Here is a 17,192-nt window from a genome sequence, read left to right as displayed (position 1 = left end):
TCCTTGAGTCCTCGCTGGGGCCTGCTGGGGCCTGGTGGGGCCGGGGCAGAGGAGGGGGTGAGGGCTGGGGGAGCGGGGGAGGGCTTTAGCTCAATCAGAGGGAGTGGGGAGAGGTGGGAGAGGCCTTCCCCAATGCCAAGTTATCCAGATCGGCCCTCATTACAGGGGGACAGACCGACGGGCTCCGAGCAGGGCGTGGAGAGTCCGCGGAGCAGGTTGTGTGTGTGTGTGTTGTTTTCGGGGTGGGTAGTGCACTCCCTCACTGCGATCCCAGAGAAGAGCCGAGGGCCCAGTGCCTGGGAGCCCGACACAGTGGCGCTGGGGCTGAGCCCGGGACTCCTGTCTTGACTCCTAGAGCCGGGCAGTTGTGCGGGTTATTCATTGCACAATTCTAGGACCCGTGCCCCCTCACTTGCTTAGAACTGCACATTTATTGTGTAAGTTCGGGCACAACCAAGGGCAGCTTGCTTTGGGCTAGAGGTGGGTCTCTGGGGGCACCTGGGCTCTGCCTCCAGCTAACTCTGACCCTGGCCCGCCTTCCAGACTCCTTTCCCCACGCATTCAGTGAGGGACCTGATGGGGCCCGATGCAGGCCAGTGGCCACCAGGGGGCACTAAGTGCTCATGCTAGAGGCGAAGCTGGATGCAGGGGCCTGGCCCGGGAGTGGCAGAGAGCCTCTCCCCTGCGCCTGTTTCCCTACTTGATTGGGACTGTCCTGCAGGCTGACACGGGGTGAGATGAAGGCCTCTTGTAAGTCCTACTTTCCAGGCAAGAGCTGGGGCCTCTTCCCACAGTCTCACCCCCTGCCCCTCACTCCCCGGGATCTCTCGTGGCTCCCTCCTTCTGCCCCAAATCTGGGCTCAGCTGAAGGGAGACTGAGACCTGGGCGGGCAGGGCCACACAGGGCACAGCGTTTTGCAAATCACCGGGGCGGGCTCCTCACTAGGCCCAGGGAGAAAGACTTGAGACTACCCTCTGACCCCCACTTTTATAGATGGAGCCCGAGGCTGGGTGCAGGGACTTGCCAAGGACCACAGCACGACTGCAGCTGAATGTTCTGGTCTCCAGCCCCAAGGCCCCCACTATCCTTTACCCTGGCCCGTGTTGACCAGCCCTCAGCCACTGGCGACCGCGGACAGGCTGGCGCCGGGGAAGCCAACATCCCCCAAGGTGACCGGCGGCCATCCCACCGTAGGCCTGTTTTCAGCCCTGCATGGTACAACACGTCCCGCCAGCTGTGTGTGTGGTGATGGGTGTGTGTGACCTGTAACCTCAGCCAGGGATGCACACCTTCTTGGGCCTCAGTTTACACCGTGGTGAGATGGCGGAACCAGGTGCCCTCCTCCCGGAGTCCTCAGCGCATGGCGAGGGCTCAGTGAATGCTGTGTGACCAGGAGTCCCCCAAATCCCCACACTGCGGTTCCCATCTGGGCTCTGGCTTGGGCCCGGAGGCCTCTCCCTGCTCCTGCTGCGGCTGCCCCCGGGCGACTTGTCCTTAAAGCGGCTCCACCCCATCCCGGCCTCCGGGCTCCGGGGAACAGCCTGCACTGACCCAGCTGAGAAGGCCAAGCTGCCATCAGGCCTGTCCCCTGTGCGCCCTGCACCCCATCTCCGGGGCGGTACCCTCGGACCAGGCATGAGAGGGGGTCAAACGATAAGCCCAAAAAGTTGGTGCACGGGTGGTCCCAGACCAGCTCTGGCGCAGGTCTCCCCCTGTCGGCGCCACACACAGGCCAGTGGCTTTAAATCGTTTATTGATTAGTAAAGCTTAAACAGTTTGCATAATATTTTCAGTATGATATCTGGGAAGGATGATTGAAAAAACCCCCAAGAGAAGGCACTAGAGGAGAGCTCAGAATACGGACTGTGGTGGTAGAAGGTTAGTGAGGCATCGGAGATGAAGCCTGGGGGACCGGGGGGTCCCTGAGCACCAGCCACCGCCGCACGTCCTGGGGGCCTGAGGCCCCTGCCCCGGGAAGCAGACCAAGGGGTCGGAAGGGACTGGGGAAGCCAGGGGGTCCCGGGCCTTGGGGTTGGGGCTGCCAGGTTGGGGCTGTCTCACTCGACCTTCACCCCCTAGCCCCCAGATAAGCCGCCGAGGGAGGAGGACAGCTGAGAAGGGAATCTTTCGGGGTGAGATGACCGGTGACTCGAAGGCAGCAGAGGCCGAGCCACAGCCTGACCCCACATCCTCAGGGGCCACCAGTGGTGCCTTGGGGAGCCGTACTCTGCTCCCCTGGTGGACAGTGCGTACCTTGGGGGTGGCCCTCAGGAGACAGAACCCACACCCCCCAAACCCCACCTCTGAGTGGCCTGCCACCCCTCCGACCCAGCCCGGAGTGTGTCTCCACTGGAGGGGCAGGGGGAGGCAAAGCCTGCTCCAGCTTCCAGAGCCCTTCCGGCGGCCGTGGCCGCCTGCGCTGGGGCCGCTCCCGGCAACACGGCCCCAGCAGCTCACCTCCCCTCTCCTTTGGAACACTTCCTCTCCACAGACCAGCACATCCTGGGCCTTTCTCATTCCAATCCCGGCCCCGCGCCCCTTCTCCTCCACGAGGCATCCCCCCCAAGCCAGCATCCCCAGCCTGAAGCCCCCTCCATGCACCTCCCCTCACCCAGGGCAGGGAAAGCGAGGCCAGTGTCGCTCCGAACGACAGTGGTCCGGACCCAGATCTGGGCCTCCACGCTCACTATTCCTGGTTCCAATGAGCCGCCCTCCACTGGCGAGACGGGAGGGAATGCAGTGGGCAAGTAACACAGCGAACAAGAACTCGATATCCGTCTTTCTGAGGAGGAGGGTGAGACCTGGCCCCAGAAGGCAGGAAAGGAGGACCCGGGCACTCAGCGGCCGCCTCAGCCCCCTCAGCTGTGCCCACCTCCCAGCACAAGCAGGAAGCCCGAGATCATCCCACAGAAGAGAAAGCAGGGAGCAAAGTGTGACTGAACCCAGTAAAGTGACTCAGGTGGGCCACCCCCGCCCCACAAGGGCACCAGCCCTCCCCTCCCTCCACCCCGAGGCCAGATCCAGGGCTCCCCACCTGGAGCCAAGCCTGCCAGTGTCTCAGAGGGGGTGGCCCATGTGCCATGTCCAGCAGGAGCTCAGGGGAGGAGCCTAGAACTCCGTCTGCACCCCTGCGCTGTCCTCGGTGGTGGTGTGGATGGGGGGGCGGCCATCAGGGCTGGACACCTGCTCCCCGGTCTCCTGGTCACTGGGTTTGGGAGGCTCAAGGTCCGCAGCCTTTCCAGGAGGGGGTTGCCGGAGGGGTGAGGCAGGCGGGGACGAGGCCTCAGAGGCTGCCGTGGGTTGGGGGCTCTCCTGAGATGGGGCCCCATTGAGCAGAGGGCCAGCCGGCGGGGGGCTCTCAGCCCGCAGATCCTGGGCCAGCAGGCCCCGGAGCTCGGTGACACTGTCCGGGGACGCAGGTGATAGTGGCTCAGAGCCGGCCTCGAACGACAGCTCTGCCTCCTCGTCCTGGACCACAGACACCACCTGCTTGGCACGCCGTCGCTTTTCCGAATGAGTGGCTGCTTCTGGGACGCTGGGGCTGCCATTGTCCCCCATGCTGCCACCGTACTCCTCACCCCAGTCGATGGGCGCGCCCTCGGCCAGCAGGTGCAAGTTGGGGTCGCTGTTGTGCATGACCATGCTGTCCCGGTAGAGGTTGTGCTTCCTCTGCACGGCGGCCTCCTTCACGGCTGCGGAGCCAAAAGGGCATCAGGACATTTGGCGTGGGGGCCGCGGCCGCCACCAACCCTCACCACGGTGCCCAAGTAGGACCCCCATCGCCACCTCTGGCCTCACGATTAGCCCAGGCCTCAGTGCTGGGAACGAGCAGCCCAAGCCACCACTGTGTCCTCCTGTCCCTCCTCTGACACTGTCTGTAATGCCAGAGCACTGAGCTGACAAGCAGGACAGCACAGAGAAATGATGCTACCTGCCCCGGGCTGCACCGCGTACCTAAACCAGCCCCCAGGCCTAAGTCCCGAGGTTTGGGCTGAGGTTTGGGCTGGGTCCAGGACGACCTCTCAGCAGCCATCCGGATCACCGCCCCCTCCCGTGGCAGTGAGGCTCCCCACAACAGCTCCGCAGCCGCCCCCGCCCTACCCTGCAGGATGTCCTTCATGACCGTCTGCAGCACCACCTCCTCGTATGTGTTCTCCACCAGGATGAACCTGGCGAAGTCCTCGAAGATCAGCTCCTGGAATCGGGGCAGCTCCTGCAGGGGTGGGGCAGGCGGTTAGACCAGCTGGGTGGCAGGAGGGGGCTGTGGCGGGGTGGGGGGTGAGGGGCACGCTCACCGACTTGCATGTGGGTGCCAGCTTCTTGAGCAGGAACGGGATGGTGATCTGCAGTAGCGCCTCCCGAAAGAACCGCTTCCGCACTGAGCTGCTGTCATAGTCGTATTTCTGCCAGGAAAGAGGGGTTAGGGGGATGGACCCTGAGCCTCGGAATCCTGGCCCAGGTCGGGGGGGGGTCTGTGGTGCCTCCCGCAGGGGCAGCAAGCCTGGTGCCAGCCCGGGGCCTGGGCTCGGAGGCCAGGCCGCTTACCTTCAGCACCCGCTCCAGGATCCGCTGGATCGACTTGCACAGCTCCTCCTTGGTGGGCCCCTTCCCCAGCTCCTGGTGCAGGAGGGTCTCAAAGGTGTACACGGCATTGTCCATTTGCTGCAGGGCACACCGCGGGGCACGTGAGGGCCCTGGAGTGACCCCAGCCCCTCCCTGCACGCCTTGGAGGGGCTCCTCAGCCCGTGACCCCTGGTCCGCTAGGGAGATGCACAGGCGGCCTGTGGGTGAACCTACGTGTTCACCCCATCTTCACTCAGTGTCTACTGTGTGCTGGCACAGTGCTGGGCACTGGCAGGTCCCTGCCTTGAGGGAACAGAGATCCTGGGCCTACATGGAGGGGCTTGGGGAGCAAGGAGGGCTTCCTGGAGGAAGGGGTCTCTAAAGTGAGATCGGAAAAAGGAGTCCAGACTAACCAGGTGAATGGAGGGGCAGGTGTTCCAGCAGCTGGGAGCGCCCGAGAGGCCAGAGCAGGACTGAGCACGGCTGCTGGGGGGCCCAGGAGGAGGCAGGGCCAGGGCGTAAGGCCACGGAGGGAAGGGCCTCTGCCCAGGAGACAGGGCCGGGGCAGGGGGACGTCAGCGGGTGCTGGGGCCCACCTCTCGCATGTGGATCTGGGCCCGCTGCTTGAACACGGCTGTGCTGGACACGTCGAAGCGCTGCTGCAGCCCGTCGAGCCGCAGCGGCTCCATCTTCTCGTAGCAGCTCTGCATCTTGAGGGGGTGGTACGCCAGCTGCGACAGCTTCTCCATGTACTGCAGGGGAGTGGGGACCTGAGCCGGGGCCCCCCAGGAGTGCGGGCAGACCACAGCCTGCCTGGGGCCCCAGGAGTCCGGGCCCAGCCCCCGCGGGGCAAGCTGCGGGGGGGGGGGCCCAGGCCCGGAGGGATGAGGACGCGGAGGCCGGAGCACGGTCCGGCAGCCACGGTGCCCGGCGAGAGGCTCTCACGCCTTCTGGGGCACTGTGGGACCTCGGCAAGTCGCTCACCCTCTCGGAGCCTCCGACTCTGCAGCCTCAAACTCATGGGACAGTTTCTCAAGATTTCTAAGGTCCTTTCTGGTTCTCAAATTCCGATAGTGTCTGTGGACTCCTCAGTGCGGGGTATGGAAGAGGAGGCCAAAGATTCTGGGATCGGTTCTGTCCCCACCGGACAACCACAGGGGGTGTCAGGCAGCCATGTACCCCACAATGGGGTCTGTGGAACCCTGAGAACTGGGTAACGGAGAGGTAAGAGAGAGAGGTGCCGTCTCCACGGTGGGGTACGTGAAATGGTACCCAAGTAATTCTGCTTCCGGTCAGAGGCTTGCCTCTCCTTCCCCCCAACCCTCGCCCCTTCCCCCTCCGCCTCCCCTCAATTCCTCCTCCCCTCCTCCTCTCCCTCCCTCTTCTAAGTCCTTTGAGACTAAAGTAACCAGCCGGGTCGAGGGGGTCCGCCATCCCCCTTCCCTCTGACCGCTGCCCCCCAGTGCCTCACGACCTCAGCCGCTTGGTCTCCAGCAGACCCTCTGGTGACGGGTTACACCCCGAGTCCCAGCCTGGCGGGGGCAGAGCAGACCCAGGCCCCGCAGGCCGTGTCGTGGGGCAGGGGGCTTGGCCTCACCTCACCCAGCTTGTCCGCGCCGCCCTCGTTGATGACGTTCAGGTTCATGTCGGTGACCTCCTTGAAGAAGACGTCCCGCACTTCGGTGAAGCCCTGGCTGGTGGGCACCATGAGGGCCTCCAGGATGGACGGGATGTAGGGCTGGACGTGGTTCCGGACGCACACCTCTGCCTTGGGGAGGATGAAGGCTGCGCCCAGAGGGAGCCGCGTGAGCGGATGGGAGACTCGCGATCGTGTTAGCTTTTTTTTTTTTTAATTTATTTAACAGACAGAGATCACAAGTAGGCGGAGAGGCAGGCGGGGGGGGTGGGGAGCAGGCTCCCTGCTCAGCAGAGAGCCCAATGTGGGGCTCGATCCCAGGACCCTGGGACCGTGACCCGAGCCGAAGGCAGAGGCTTTAACCCACTGAGCCACCCAGGCGCCCCTCGTATTAGCTTTTAAAGAAAACCACTTGTGGGGCGCCTGGCTGGCTCAGTCATTAAGCGTCTGCCTTTCGCTCAGGTCATAATCTCGGGGTCCTGGGATTGAGCCCCGTGTCAGGGTCCCTGCTTGGCGAGAAGTCTGCTTCTCCCTCTCCCACTCCCCTTGCTTGTGTTCTCTCTGTGTCAAATAAATAAATAAAATCTTAAAAAAAAAAAAGAAAAGAAAGCAAGCCACTTGTGACACCAGCAAACTGAATGACTCACAGATCCACTTGTCAAAGAGAACGAGGGGTTCTGAGATCGGCCCCCGATATTTCTCAAAGTCTGAGGGCAAGGAACCACGAAAGGGGCTCGCCCAAAGGTGTCAGCATTGTTCTGCTTCACTTGAAGTGGAAAGAAGCGCATCTCTAGGGGTGTTGTTGCTTTGTTTAACGAAACAAAACACACCCTGGTAGACTCCGTGAGCCTCTGGGTTTTGTACATGCTGAGACAGCCCCTGCTCTGTGCAGCCACGTACAAGGCCATGGGCCCCTGGGCACGACCAGCTCCAGGGCACTCGGACCCACCCAGGGTGCTCTGAGGTCTGTCCCACTCCTCTGCCCAGCTAATGTTTGTTGCAACAGACAGACGTGAGCTCTCCGAGGTCTACGCAGCACAGTGAGGACAGAAGGGGGTCAGGCAACTGACATGTCCGGAAACTGCACGCGGTCAGCGTGTGGGGCAGGGGACAGGGGGCCGGGAACAAAAGGGAATGTGTGCAGACCCTGAAAAGCGAGCCCTGATCCGAGTGCATCATCACTAAACGGATGCCTACAAAGCCACGGTCAAGTCCATGACCAACTAAAGCTGAGTGACAAACTGGAACTTCCTTAACAAGACAGACAGACATCTTCAAGGTCTGGATTTGCAAAAATAGCCACAAAACAACACCAAGAAGTTGGAAGAACAAAACCTCGGGTTGGTTTTCATTTTTTAAAATGACCAAACGAATCAAGTCACTTGTATATGGGTCCACGGCACAGACGGGAGGGCCGCCTGGGCCCCCGAGCACAGTAGGTAGCCTGCCTACCTCTGATCTTGCTGGCCAGGTGCTCCTTGGAGGTGATGATCTGGTCCATGTCCGTGCGGATGGTGGCCTCCATGGCCGGCCGGGCCAGCTGCAGCTTGGCCAGCACCGCCTCGAAACGTGCCTTGGCCTGCTCATATACCATGCGGTACACAGCGTCGGAGATCTGTGGGCAGAGCCACCGCGTCAGAGCCAGAGCCAGGGTGCTGGGCGGGCACAGCCCCCCGCCTCCGAGCCCACACGCACCCACCTGGATCCACTGGCGCTGTCGCTCCTGTGGTTTCCCCTTCAGCCGCGGGGCGAGCTCCGCCTTCAGCTCAGGGCCCAGCTCCTCCATCACCAGGTTGCTCAGGATCTAGGACCAGGAGGCACAGGCCAGGCCAGAGCTTAGAGCATGTCCAGCTGGCAGGTTCCTCTCCAAGTTCTCCTCAAGCCCCACCTCCCCTGGGCCTGGCCTTGGCTCCATGTCTCCACTGCCCTCTCTCCTGAGCATCATTTACCCCAGATCCCAGTTCATCTGCTCGGGGGACCTGCAGGATTCTGCAGGATCCCACCCCAGGGCCTTTGCACCTGCTGCCTCCCTATCTGGAACATGACCCCTCCCCCCCACTTGCACATAGTAGTACGTATGTTTGTTTGTCAAATGTCTGTTTCTCCTGCTAGAGAGAGAATAAGGGCGCAGGCCATGTCCCTCTTATTCACAGAAGCACCCCAGCCCCTGGGTCAGGAGAGATAACAGTAAATGACTGAATAAAGAATCTCCACTTGTCCAAAATGATCTTATTGTCTCCTTACAAACCGGGAGCACCCGAGTCCAAAGTCTCTGTGCCTGGCACCATGCTCCGGCCCGGAGTGACCCCCACGGTCCCCTCAGCAGCCCCCTCGGTCTCACCTGCACCTCATTCCCACACAGCATCTCCCAGGTGCCGTACAGCTCCTTCGACTGGCGGTACATGCGGATGGCATCCGTGAATGCGGGGCCCTCTACCTTCGAGTTCTCCGGGATCCCTGCTCCAGACAGGGAGGGAGAGGGGAGGTCGGTGGGATGGCCCAGTGGCCTTCACCGAGACCGACTGGCCGACGGCCTGAACGCCCGCTCCCTTCCCCAAGTGTGCAGACACAGGTACATCCCTCCTGCAGCCCCACTGCCTTCACAGCGACGGTGGCGGTCATGTCTGCAGTGACCGTGACAGCGATAACAGCCCTCCACCAACAGCAGCGCAGCCCTCTCCTTCGTATGCAACTTCCCTTCTCAAATCTTCCCAACTACCCCAAACTGTCCTCAACCTTACTTGACAGATCAACGCAGGCTGCAAGGTCAGGCTGCTGGCTGGAGGTCCCGGGGCAGTGAGCGGCAGAGCTGGGTCCCAAGGTCACCCCACCCCTGCCGGGAGATGTGGCCAGCATGGCAGAGAGCGGGCCAGAGGAACCCCGAGGTCCTCATTCCAGTCCCGCTCCCTCCCCTTACTGTCCACATTGGGGCCTGCAAACTTTCCCTGCAAAGGGCCAGCCAGTAAATATTTTCAGCTTTGCAGACCAGATGATCTCTGTTGCAACCACTCCGCTCTGCCACGGCGGCATCAAAGCAGCCACAGACAATCTGGAAACCAACGAGCCGGTAAAACTCGATTTGCAAAAGTAGGCAATGGGCCAAATTCTGGGCCGTGCGCTGCGTAGCTTGCCAAGTCTTCCTCCAGATCCCTGAACCCTAAGGGCCTCAGTTTTCTCTTCCTAGCAGTGGGAACAACGACCCGGCCTGGTCTCCCACATCCACCGTGAGGCTCCAGCCATGGGGACGTGCTGGGAACTGGTCACGCGGGGGCCCCAGAGCGGACCCCACCTCCACACCGTGTCACCCTTTACTACGCCTAGCAGGGACGGGGTGCTGTCGCTGTCCGTGGGCGGGCTGGGTCACTCTCATTCACCACGGCATCCCAGTCCCACTACAACACACGAGTCCCAGACTCGTGCTACTGGTAGGACTGGCAGCAGCCCGTAGGAGCTCGCCCTCCTTCCGCGTGCCAGCGAGGTGGGTCAGGGAACAAGGCACGGGCCCCCCAAAACAGCTGCCGGGGAAGGCAAGCAGCAGGAAGTTGCAAAATCGGACTCGGGGAAGAATATGGTTAACACGCGGAGCCAGGCAGCGGGGCGGTCACGCTGGCACCCTGCCCCCAGCCGCTGTGTCCCTGGAGCCCAGGAAGGGGAAAGGGCAGTCTGGGCCTCCAAAACCCTGGCTCCCCACGGCTCTGACTACAGGCTGAGTCACCCCTGCAGAGAAAAAGCCCCTCTGGGCCTGGGGACAACCCCCTCACCTCCAGCTGAGCGCAGGAGTCACTGCTTGTCAGTGCCGGAAGGGGGCTCAGCGGTGGGAAACGGGGCTCCCTGGATGGGGTGGGGGTGGAGGGGTCTCCCCCCTGCCTTTCAGGGACTGAGATCAGGCAGAGTGACTGGAGCAGGGCAGGGGTGCTCCAGCGGGGCTGCCCATCGGGCCAGGGAGGAAGGAGGAGCACGGCCGCCCAGAGGCCAGGTTTTGCCTAGAAAATGTGGGCTGTGCTGTACATGTGCCCTGGCTCACCCCAGGGCATTTGCGGTCTACAGACAACAAGCAGAGGCGCTGGGGGGTGGGGGGGGAGTTGGGCTGGGGGGCGGGAGCACTAGGGAGGAGGCCACAACATCCCAGGGCTGGGCTCTCAGACCCTCAGGACATCTCTACTCCACAGCTGGGCTGCTGAGTCTCACAGGAGAGAAGGTCCCCTTCCTGAGCTCTTCCCCTGGTTGTCAGGGGCCGCATGGTGTCCCCCCAGACTCCTAGGTTAGAGACCTAAGCCCTAGTATTTCAGAAGGTGACTATATTTGGACGTTGGGCCTTTAACGAAGTAATTTAGGTAAAATGAGGTCATTAGGATGGGTCCCCATCCAAGAGGACTATGTCCTTGAAAGAAGGGAATCTGGATGCAAAATGGGCACAAGGAGAGAGTGCTGCGTGAGAAGACAGCCACCTGCAAGTCAAGGAGACAGGCCTCAAAAGGAAACTAACCTACTGACACCTTGATCTTGGACTTCTATCCTCCACAGTTGTGTAAGCCATCCGGGCTCTGGCGGCCCAAGCAGACCCAGACGCCAGGCCCAGCCTGAGACGTCACACACATTCCCTCATCTCAGCCTCAAACAGCCCTGTTTGACGGCTGTTCTCAGTCCCACTTCTCCCGACGGAGGAGACTGGCTCAGAAATGCCGCGTTACTGGTCGGAGGACACACAGCTAGGGAATGGCAGCTGGAGGGCTCCAACACAGGACTGGCGGACTCCAGCCAAACCCGGGGACTTCCTGCCCGTGGGGTCATCAGGGTCAGACTGAGAAAGGAAACTGCATTCCTCAGTCCCAAGCAGCAGATTAAGGGGGATGGCAGTCAGACAGGAAGAGGCCTCGACCTCTGCAGCCCAAGCCCACCCTGCGGGCTCAGCTCCGTGCCCCAGCTGCCTCCTGCCACCCCCAGCTGCTCCAGGAATGCAGGATGTAAGGGGGGCCTTGGGACGAGCTGGCGTGCCCCCAGCTCGGCCTCCTCCCCCCACACCCCCTCCCACTTCCTGGCAGCCCCCGGAGTGAGCAATTCCAGGCCCAGCCTCCAAGCTAGAGGAAGCAGAGAACTTTCCCACAGTCCTCAGGGTAGAAGGAAACTCCTCTAAACCCAGCCGCAGGCCGCCCCTTCCTTCCCCGCCCCTCCTGGCCACAGCACCCGCACCCACCCCCGCACCCACCCACGGGGCTCCCCTCAGCCTCCCAGGTGAGTTCCCAGCTGTGCCAGGCGTGGGGCCAAGAGCTCTCCCCAAACCAGCTCATTCAGTCCGCCCGGCAATCCCACCGAGCTCAAGCCTGTCGTCCTTGCACTGTGCGCAAGGGGAACCCACCCCCGACCTGGGGCGGACCCGCCAGCTCAGCCAGGAGCCCGGGAAACCTGGGACAGGGCTGGGGCGGGGAGGGAGGAAGAAGGGAGGAGCGGGGCGGGTGCCCAGACCAGGCAGCCAGAACCCAGAGGGCCTCCGCCCAGCCCTGGCCCCAAAGCCCCAGGGGATCTGGGAACAGGAGGCCTTTTGTGGGTGGCAGGGCCTGGTCCAGGTGACAGGGGCCAGCCCAGCTGAAGACCCGGTTCCTCCCACATGATTCCAGTCAGAAGGCGGCTCTGCAGAACAGGGAGGATGGGCGGGCGAGCCGAGTCCCCGCGGCAGCCAGGCCTCCAGGCGTGGGTGCCCATGGGGTCCCCCCCCCAGCACAGGAGACATGCTGGGCAGGGAGGGTGGGGGTGGTGGCCTCCTTCTCCTGCCTGCCCCAGGCCGGGTCACCAGGAAGGAGGTTCAGGTTTCAGCCCAGGCTGTTCCTTCCCCGAGGGCACAAAGACCCTCAGTGCTCCACTGTCCCCATTTTTGATCAAACTCCTTACGGCCCTGCAGGGCCCTCCGGACCAGACCCCAGAGCCCCCCAGAGTGTTGGGTCACCCTCAGCAGGGCTTCATGCAACTCATCCTCTAAACTGTCCCCGCCTCCGAGCTGCCCTCCAGACTCAAGGCTAGAAAGCTCCTCCCCCGACTCGAGGACCATTCATCCTTCAGGTCTCAGCGGAACCCTCAGCTCCTCAGCTGGCCCCACTGTCTGCACACACAGGGTCAGCACCCACCCCCCAACACACACCCTATAGGCTCCCGGGGCGGTGCCCACCCAGCACTGGGCACAGCTGCTCCTCCTGCTTAACGTCTGCCACCCCCACAGGGCTGCCGGCCACACAGGGGCAGGACCCCAGTCTGGCTCCCTGGGTGCAGCCTCCGCCTGACACTGAAGATGTCCACTGAATGAATGAGCAAGCGGAAAGAGACCCCATAACATTACAGAAGAGAACGCTAAGAAAGGCCATGAACTCCCAGGCTACCCTATAGGTCAGGGTGAGGCAACAAATGACACAATCAAAAAAGTCTTGGGGTGCCTGGCTGGCTCAGTCAGTGCGGCATGCAACTCTTGATCTTGGCATTGTGGGTTTGAGACCCACACTGGGGGGTAGATATTGCTTAAAATATTTTTTTAAAAAATTAAACAGGGTGCTGGGTGGCTCAGTTGGTTAAGCATCTGCCTTTGGCGCAGGTCAAGATCCTGAGGTCCTGGGATCGAGCCCCACATCAGGCTCCCTGATCTTCGGGAAGCCTGATTCTCCCTCTCCCACTCCCCCTGCTTGTGTTCCCCCTCTTGCTGTCTGTCAAATAAATAAATAAAATCTTTTTTTAAAAAAAGAAACTAAACAAGTGAATAAATAAAAGTCATTACACCCAGCATCGAGTGGACTCTCACCATGAATCCGTACAAACACACTAAGACCCGGGAGGGATTCTTATCCCATCTCATACAGGCTCAGAGAGGTAAGCTGGTCTCCTCCTAAAGTCATGTTGCTAGGAAGGGGCAGCATCGGGACTGTGATTCTGGGCCCCAGGGCCCAAGGGCTCAACAACCAGACCCCCTCTAAGAACAATTTCTCAAATTATCTCCGAGCCGCACAGAACTGTTTTCTTCAAGGAAGAGAGCACCTGGGTGGCTCAGTGGGTTAAGCCTCTGCCTTCGGCTCAGGTCATGATCTCGGGGTCCTGGGATCGAGCCCCACATCGGGCTCTCTGCTCAGCGGTGAGCCTGCTTCACCCTCTCTCTGCCTGCCTCTCTGCCTACTTGTGATCTCTCTCTCTCTCTCTCTCTGTCAAATAAATAAATAAAATCTTAAAAAAAAAAAAAAAAAAAAAAAAAGGCAACATCGCAGAGGCTTCCTAATGACCCCAGCGGGAAACGGAGAACAGCTCCTAGAGCAGGGTTGCCACACCGTACTCAGCCACTAGGTGTCGCCACTCGGTGCATACCCCAGGCCACCGCCACCGCCACCGCCGCTACCATCACCACTACCATAGCCACAACCACCACCACCGAGCCCGGGTTGTGGGGGGGGGGGCTCACCATTGTTGCAGTGCCGGATGCAGTCCTGCAGGACCGCCTGCCACTTGTCCTGCTCGGCTTCCGTCATCATGCAGAAGTAGTAGTGCCGGGCAGAAGGGTGCCAGAGGATGAGCGGGAACTGCGTGGGGCACTTGAGGATGGGGGCTGTGCCCGATTTTGACGAGGTCCCTGCCGAGACAACACCGGCTGAGCCGCTGCCCCTGCAGTTTCTGGGGTGGTGCATGGGGCGGGTAGGGGGGGACGACAGGCGACAGGGCAACGGATCCCCAGGCCCAGCTCCCAGAAGCTGGCTGAAGCCCGGAGAGGGCTGGCCTGTTCTGGGCTGAGCAGCAAGTCAGTAGGGAAACAGCATGCTTCTCCGCCACTGCAGCCCAGCTAAAGAGACCTCAGAGTCCCCAGGCATGTTCAGACCCGTTTCTCGGAGCTGGCATTGCACCTGGGGAAAGGCTCGCCAGCTCCTACCTACAGAACAGGCAGCACGGGTCAGAGAGGCCTCAGGCTCAGAGGCGGAGCACTACCTTCTAGGGTTTCCCTTCAAATTTCAGCTGTGGAGGCCAAAGAGTAGCTTAAATGTCCCAGGGGGAGGGAGGGTTGGGGGGCGGGGGACAGAAAATAAATAAAAGGAGATTTTTCTCTATTTCTTCCCCAAGGATATTTGAGATCCAGAGAGATAAGCGGTCCCGGGACTAGGACCTCGCCCCTGTTGATAACACAATGACAGCTCTTCTTCTAGGCCTGGCTCTGCATCCCCGTGTGGGGCCTGGGGGCACACAACACCTCGCAGGGTCTACACAACACCCCAAGGTCAATCCTCCCACTGCCAAGTTGCCCAAGAAGACATAACAAAAACAAAGCCAGCCTTGGGGCTGGAATTCAGGAATGCTGGGCTTTCCCAGCGCCCTCAACGGCACAGGACCCTTGACCCCTAAGCCCTGTCGGGAGGGTGGGACACAGGCTGCCCCCCAGATCGGAGGCTCCCCCACCCCCGGGTTTCCCTGAGGTCACCTGGGAGGCAGATGTGCTCCCGTAAGGCTTCTGGGAGGCCCCGACAGGGTGGAATGGAAACGGAATACCTAGAACTCCTCAGCAATGCAGTACTGACTCCACAGTGTAGAGAGTCACCAGGGCCATCTGCTCCAGGGGTCTCACAAGGCCTCAGGGAGGTGGGAAGGGCGGAGAGCAGGACCCCCGCGGCATAGCTGTGACTGTAAGGCTCCGGAAGCCCGCACAGGCACGCAGCAGGGAGTCAACACCGGGCCAGGCCCAGTTCACTGGGTGGCCTCAGGCAAACCCCCTCTCGGCCTCCCCTCTGAGGGCACGTGCCATCCCTCAAGGCCTGGCCACTCTCTCTGCAAACGTGGAGCCTGGAGCTCTGTGATCAGGGCTGCCCTCTCCCCCGGCCACCTCCTGGGCTCAAGCAGGGCATCTCAGCCTGAGACGGGGTGCGGGGGCTCCTTTACCTGGTAAGGAGTTGCCAACAAGCTCCAGGTACTGGTCCACGGAGGTGAGGATTTTGTAGCCCGCACTGTTGATGATAGCTCGGGGTGGGACCTGCCGCTCGTAGGCCTGAGGAAGGGACAAGAGAGATGGCCGCTGGGAGTTACAGAGTGGCCAAACCTAAGCCCCATGTTCCACTCAGGCTCCAGGGCCCTCTCAGTGTGACCTGCCTGATACAGGGGGGAGGAGGGGAAGGGAGAGGGGAGGGGGAGAGAGGAAAGAGGAGAAGCCTACCCACCCGGTGATTTGAGACCACCTGGTGTAATGACCTGCGTCCCAGCTCCACTGAACACTGACTGTGTGACATGGACACTAGGCTCCTTTGCCTCCTATGCTTTTGTCTCCTCATCTACTAAACCAGGGCGATGACAGCTCCCACCCCACGGGCCGAGTGAGGACAGCGTGAGATGATCGGTGTAACATGACTGGCTCCCCGCCTCTCAGCGAGCCCCGGTGAGCATTCCCAGCACTCCCGCCCCTGTTAGCAGCAGCCCCCACCAGCAGAGTGTGAGTGTTTACTACACACCAGGCACCGTGCTAAGGGCACGGCACTGCTTCCTTCCACAAAGTCCTCACCATCCAGTGGTGGGGTAACATCGTCAGCCACGAGCTCACAACAGCTCAACCAACTAAGGACGTGACCTGGTCTGTGCGCCTCCTGGCTCCAGAGTCTTTGACTATTACCCTGCATTGTCCAGCAGATTCCTAGGTTCTGAGCCCCCCACAAATCTGCTTTGGATGAGAATTAGGTCTGGACATTGCTTTCTTACACCCAAGAGGGTCTTTGTCATAGTGGCTTGTACAGCAGGGCTGCCATGCTGCCTCTGGCCACTAGGTGTCACTACCCAACACATTTTTTCAGAACGGCTCAGGCCCTTCAGGGCACTGATTTGCAAAGTGTGGTCCTAGGTTTGTTAGAAGTACAAACTAGCAGCCCTGCTCAGACCTCCATCAAACTGGGTGGGCCCTGCTTGTGCCATACACCCTCCAGGGGCCATCAGTCTGCTCCCGACCCTGTTTCTGTTTCTTTAACCCTGATTTTCCTTGAACAGAGGACACTCAGGCCTGTCCTTGGCTACTCTGGAGAAATGTCTGGGAGAAGAAATTGGGTCTGTGGCTCAACCAGAGGAGCTTCCCCAAAGGCCCAGGGCAAAGATAAGGAATAATGGGCAGGATACTTCCCCATCAGGCAGCAGAGGGCCATGGGGGGCGGGAGGGGGCGGAGGAATCAGGAAGGAAAAAGATGGGATCACCACCCTGGGGAAAGAGGGGGAAGGGAACGGCCAGACTCCTGTGTCAGCAGTCGGCTGTGACCATGGACGAGCAAGGATGGGAGCGGCTGGAGAGCTGCAGGAAGCCCAGCCAGGAAGGAGGCTGGGAGGGGTGGGGGGTGGAGGGCAGAAGCTCCGGCCCTGGCACTGGAGGGACTGGACAAGAATCTGAGGTGGGCAGGGACTAGTGGCGAGTTGCTTCCAGGGGGAGGCAAAGTGAAAGGGGAGCCCCAGCGCCGGGCTGTCTAGAAGAAGCCAGCAGAACAAGCAGGCTGGGCATGTGGGCTGTGGAGAAGGAGCAGAGCAGGGGTGCGGTTGGCGGGGTGGGGGAGGGGCTCACCACTTTGTTCTCGTAGAGCACCAGCCCATAGTTGTGAGGCACGAGACTGAAGCGGTTCCTCCACTTCTTGTTGTCCTCCTGGTACTGGAAGAGGTTCCCCGAGAAGATGATGCGCTCATCCAATGGCACCTGCGGGTGGGGTGGGGTGCGGAGTGAGGCCCAGCTCCCCCACAGCCCAGTTGGCCAGTGGGGCTCCCCCAAGAAGGGGGGGGGCGCTGCTGAGCACATCCCTCATCCCGATCTCCCCGAGTCCTCCTCTGAGGCAGGGCTGCATCTTAGCCACGTGGCCGACGAGCAGAGTGAGGCTCAGGGCAAAGGGGCTTCCCCAAGGTCCAGCCAGAGCCACAGTGATGCCAGGACTCAAACCCGGGCCAGGCACCAGCATTCGGGGCCCAGCCAGGACCAAGATCTCCCACTCTATCCTGGCCCTGGAACCTTGAGGCGGGTCTCTGGAG

The 17,192-nt window shown here is 61.2% G+C and overlaps 1 protein-coding gene and 1 long non-coding RNA gene across 2 annotated transcripts in view; one reads left to right on the top strand and one right to left on the bottom strand.

Moving 5' to 3' along the window:
• Positions 1-1,737: 1,737 nt before the first annotated feature.
• The window catches only part of NIBAN2 (niban apoptosis regulator 2), a 51,414-nt gene continuing 35,959 nt past the window's right edge, over positions 1,738-17,192 (bottom strand). The window contains exons 3-14 of the mRNA XM_032308399.1: positions 16,738-16,866; positions 15,090-15,195; positions 13,630-13,797; positions 8,542-8,657; positions 7,900-8,004; positions 7,653-7,815; positions 6,162-6,349; positions 5,161-5,316; positions 4,547-4,663; positions 4,297-4,404; positions 4,103-4,214; positions 1,738-3,693 (exon numbers count right to left, since the gene is read on the bottom strand). Of these exons, the coding sequence (XP_032164290.1) occupies positions 3,110-3,693; positions 4,103-4,214; positions 4,297-4,404; positions 4,547-4,663; positions 5,161-5,316; positions 6,162-6,349; positions 7,653-7,815; positions 7,900-8,004; positions 8,542-8,657; positions 13,630-13,797; positions 15,090-15,195; positions 16,738-16,866 (2,052 nt within the window). The 3' untranslated portion in view covers positions 1,738-3,109. The remainder of the gene's footprint in view (positions 3,694-4,102; positions 4,215-4,296; positions 4,405-4,546; positions 4,664-5,160; positions 5,317-6,161; positions 6,350-7,652; positions 7,816-7,899; positions 8,005-8,541; positions 8,658-13,629; positions 13,798-15,089; positions 15,196-16,737; positions 16,867-17,192) is intronic.
• On the top strand, positions 11,377-12,715 carry LOC116570823. Its single transcript, XR_004277578.1, has 2 exons — positions 11,377-11,432; positions 12,097-12,715. It is a non-coding gene; the product is annotated as an uncharacterized LOC116570823 (long non-coding RNA).

This window comes from Mustela erminea, chromosome 12 (assembly GCF_009829155.1).
Source record: "Mustela erminea isolate mMusErm1 chromosome 12, mMusErm1.Pri, whole genome shotgun sequence".
Lineage (NCBI taxonomy): Eukaryota > Metazoa > Chordata > Mammalia > Carnivora > Mustelidae > Mustela > Mustela erminea.
The sequence above is the reverse complement of the archived record's forward strand: the minus strand, read 5'-3'. Positions and strand labels throughout refer to the sequence as shown.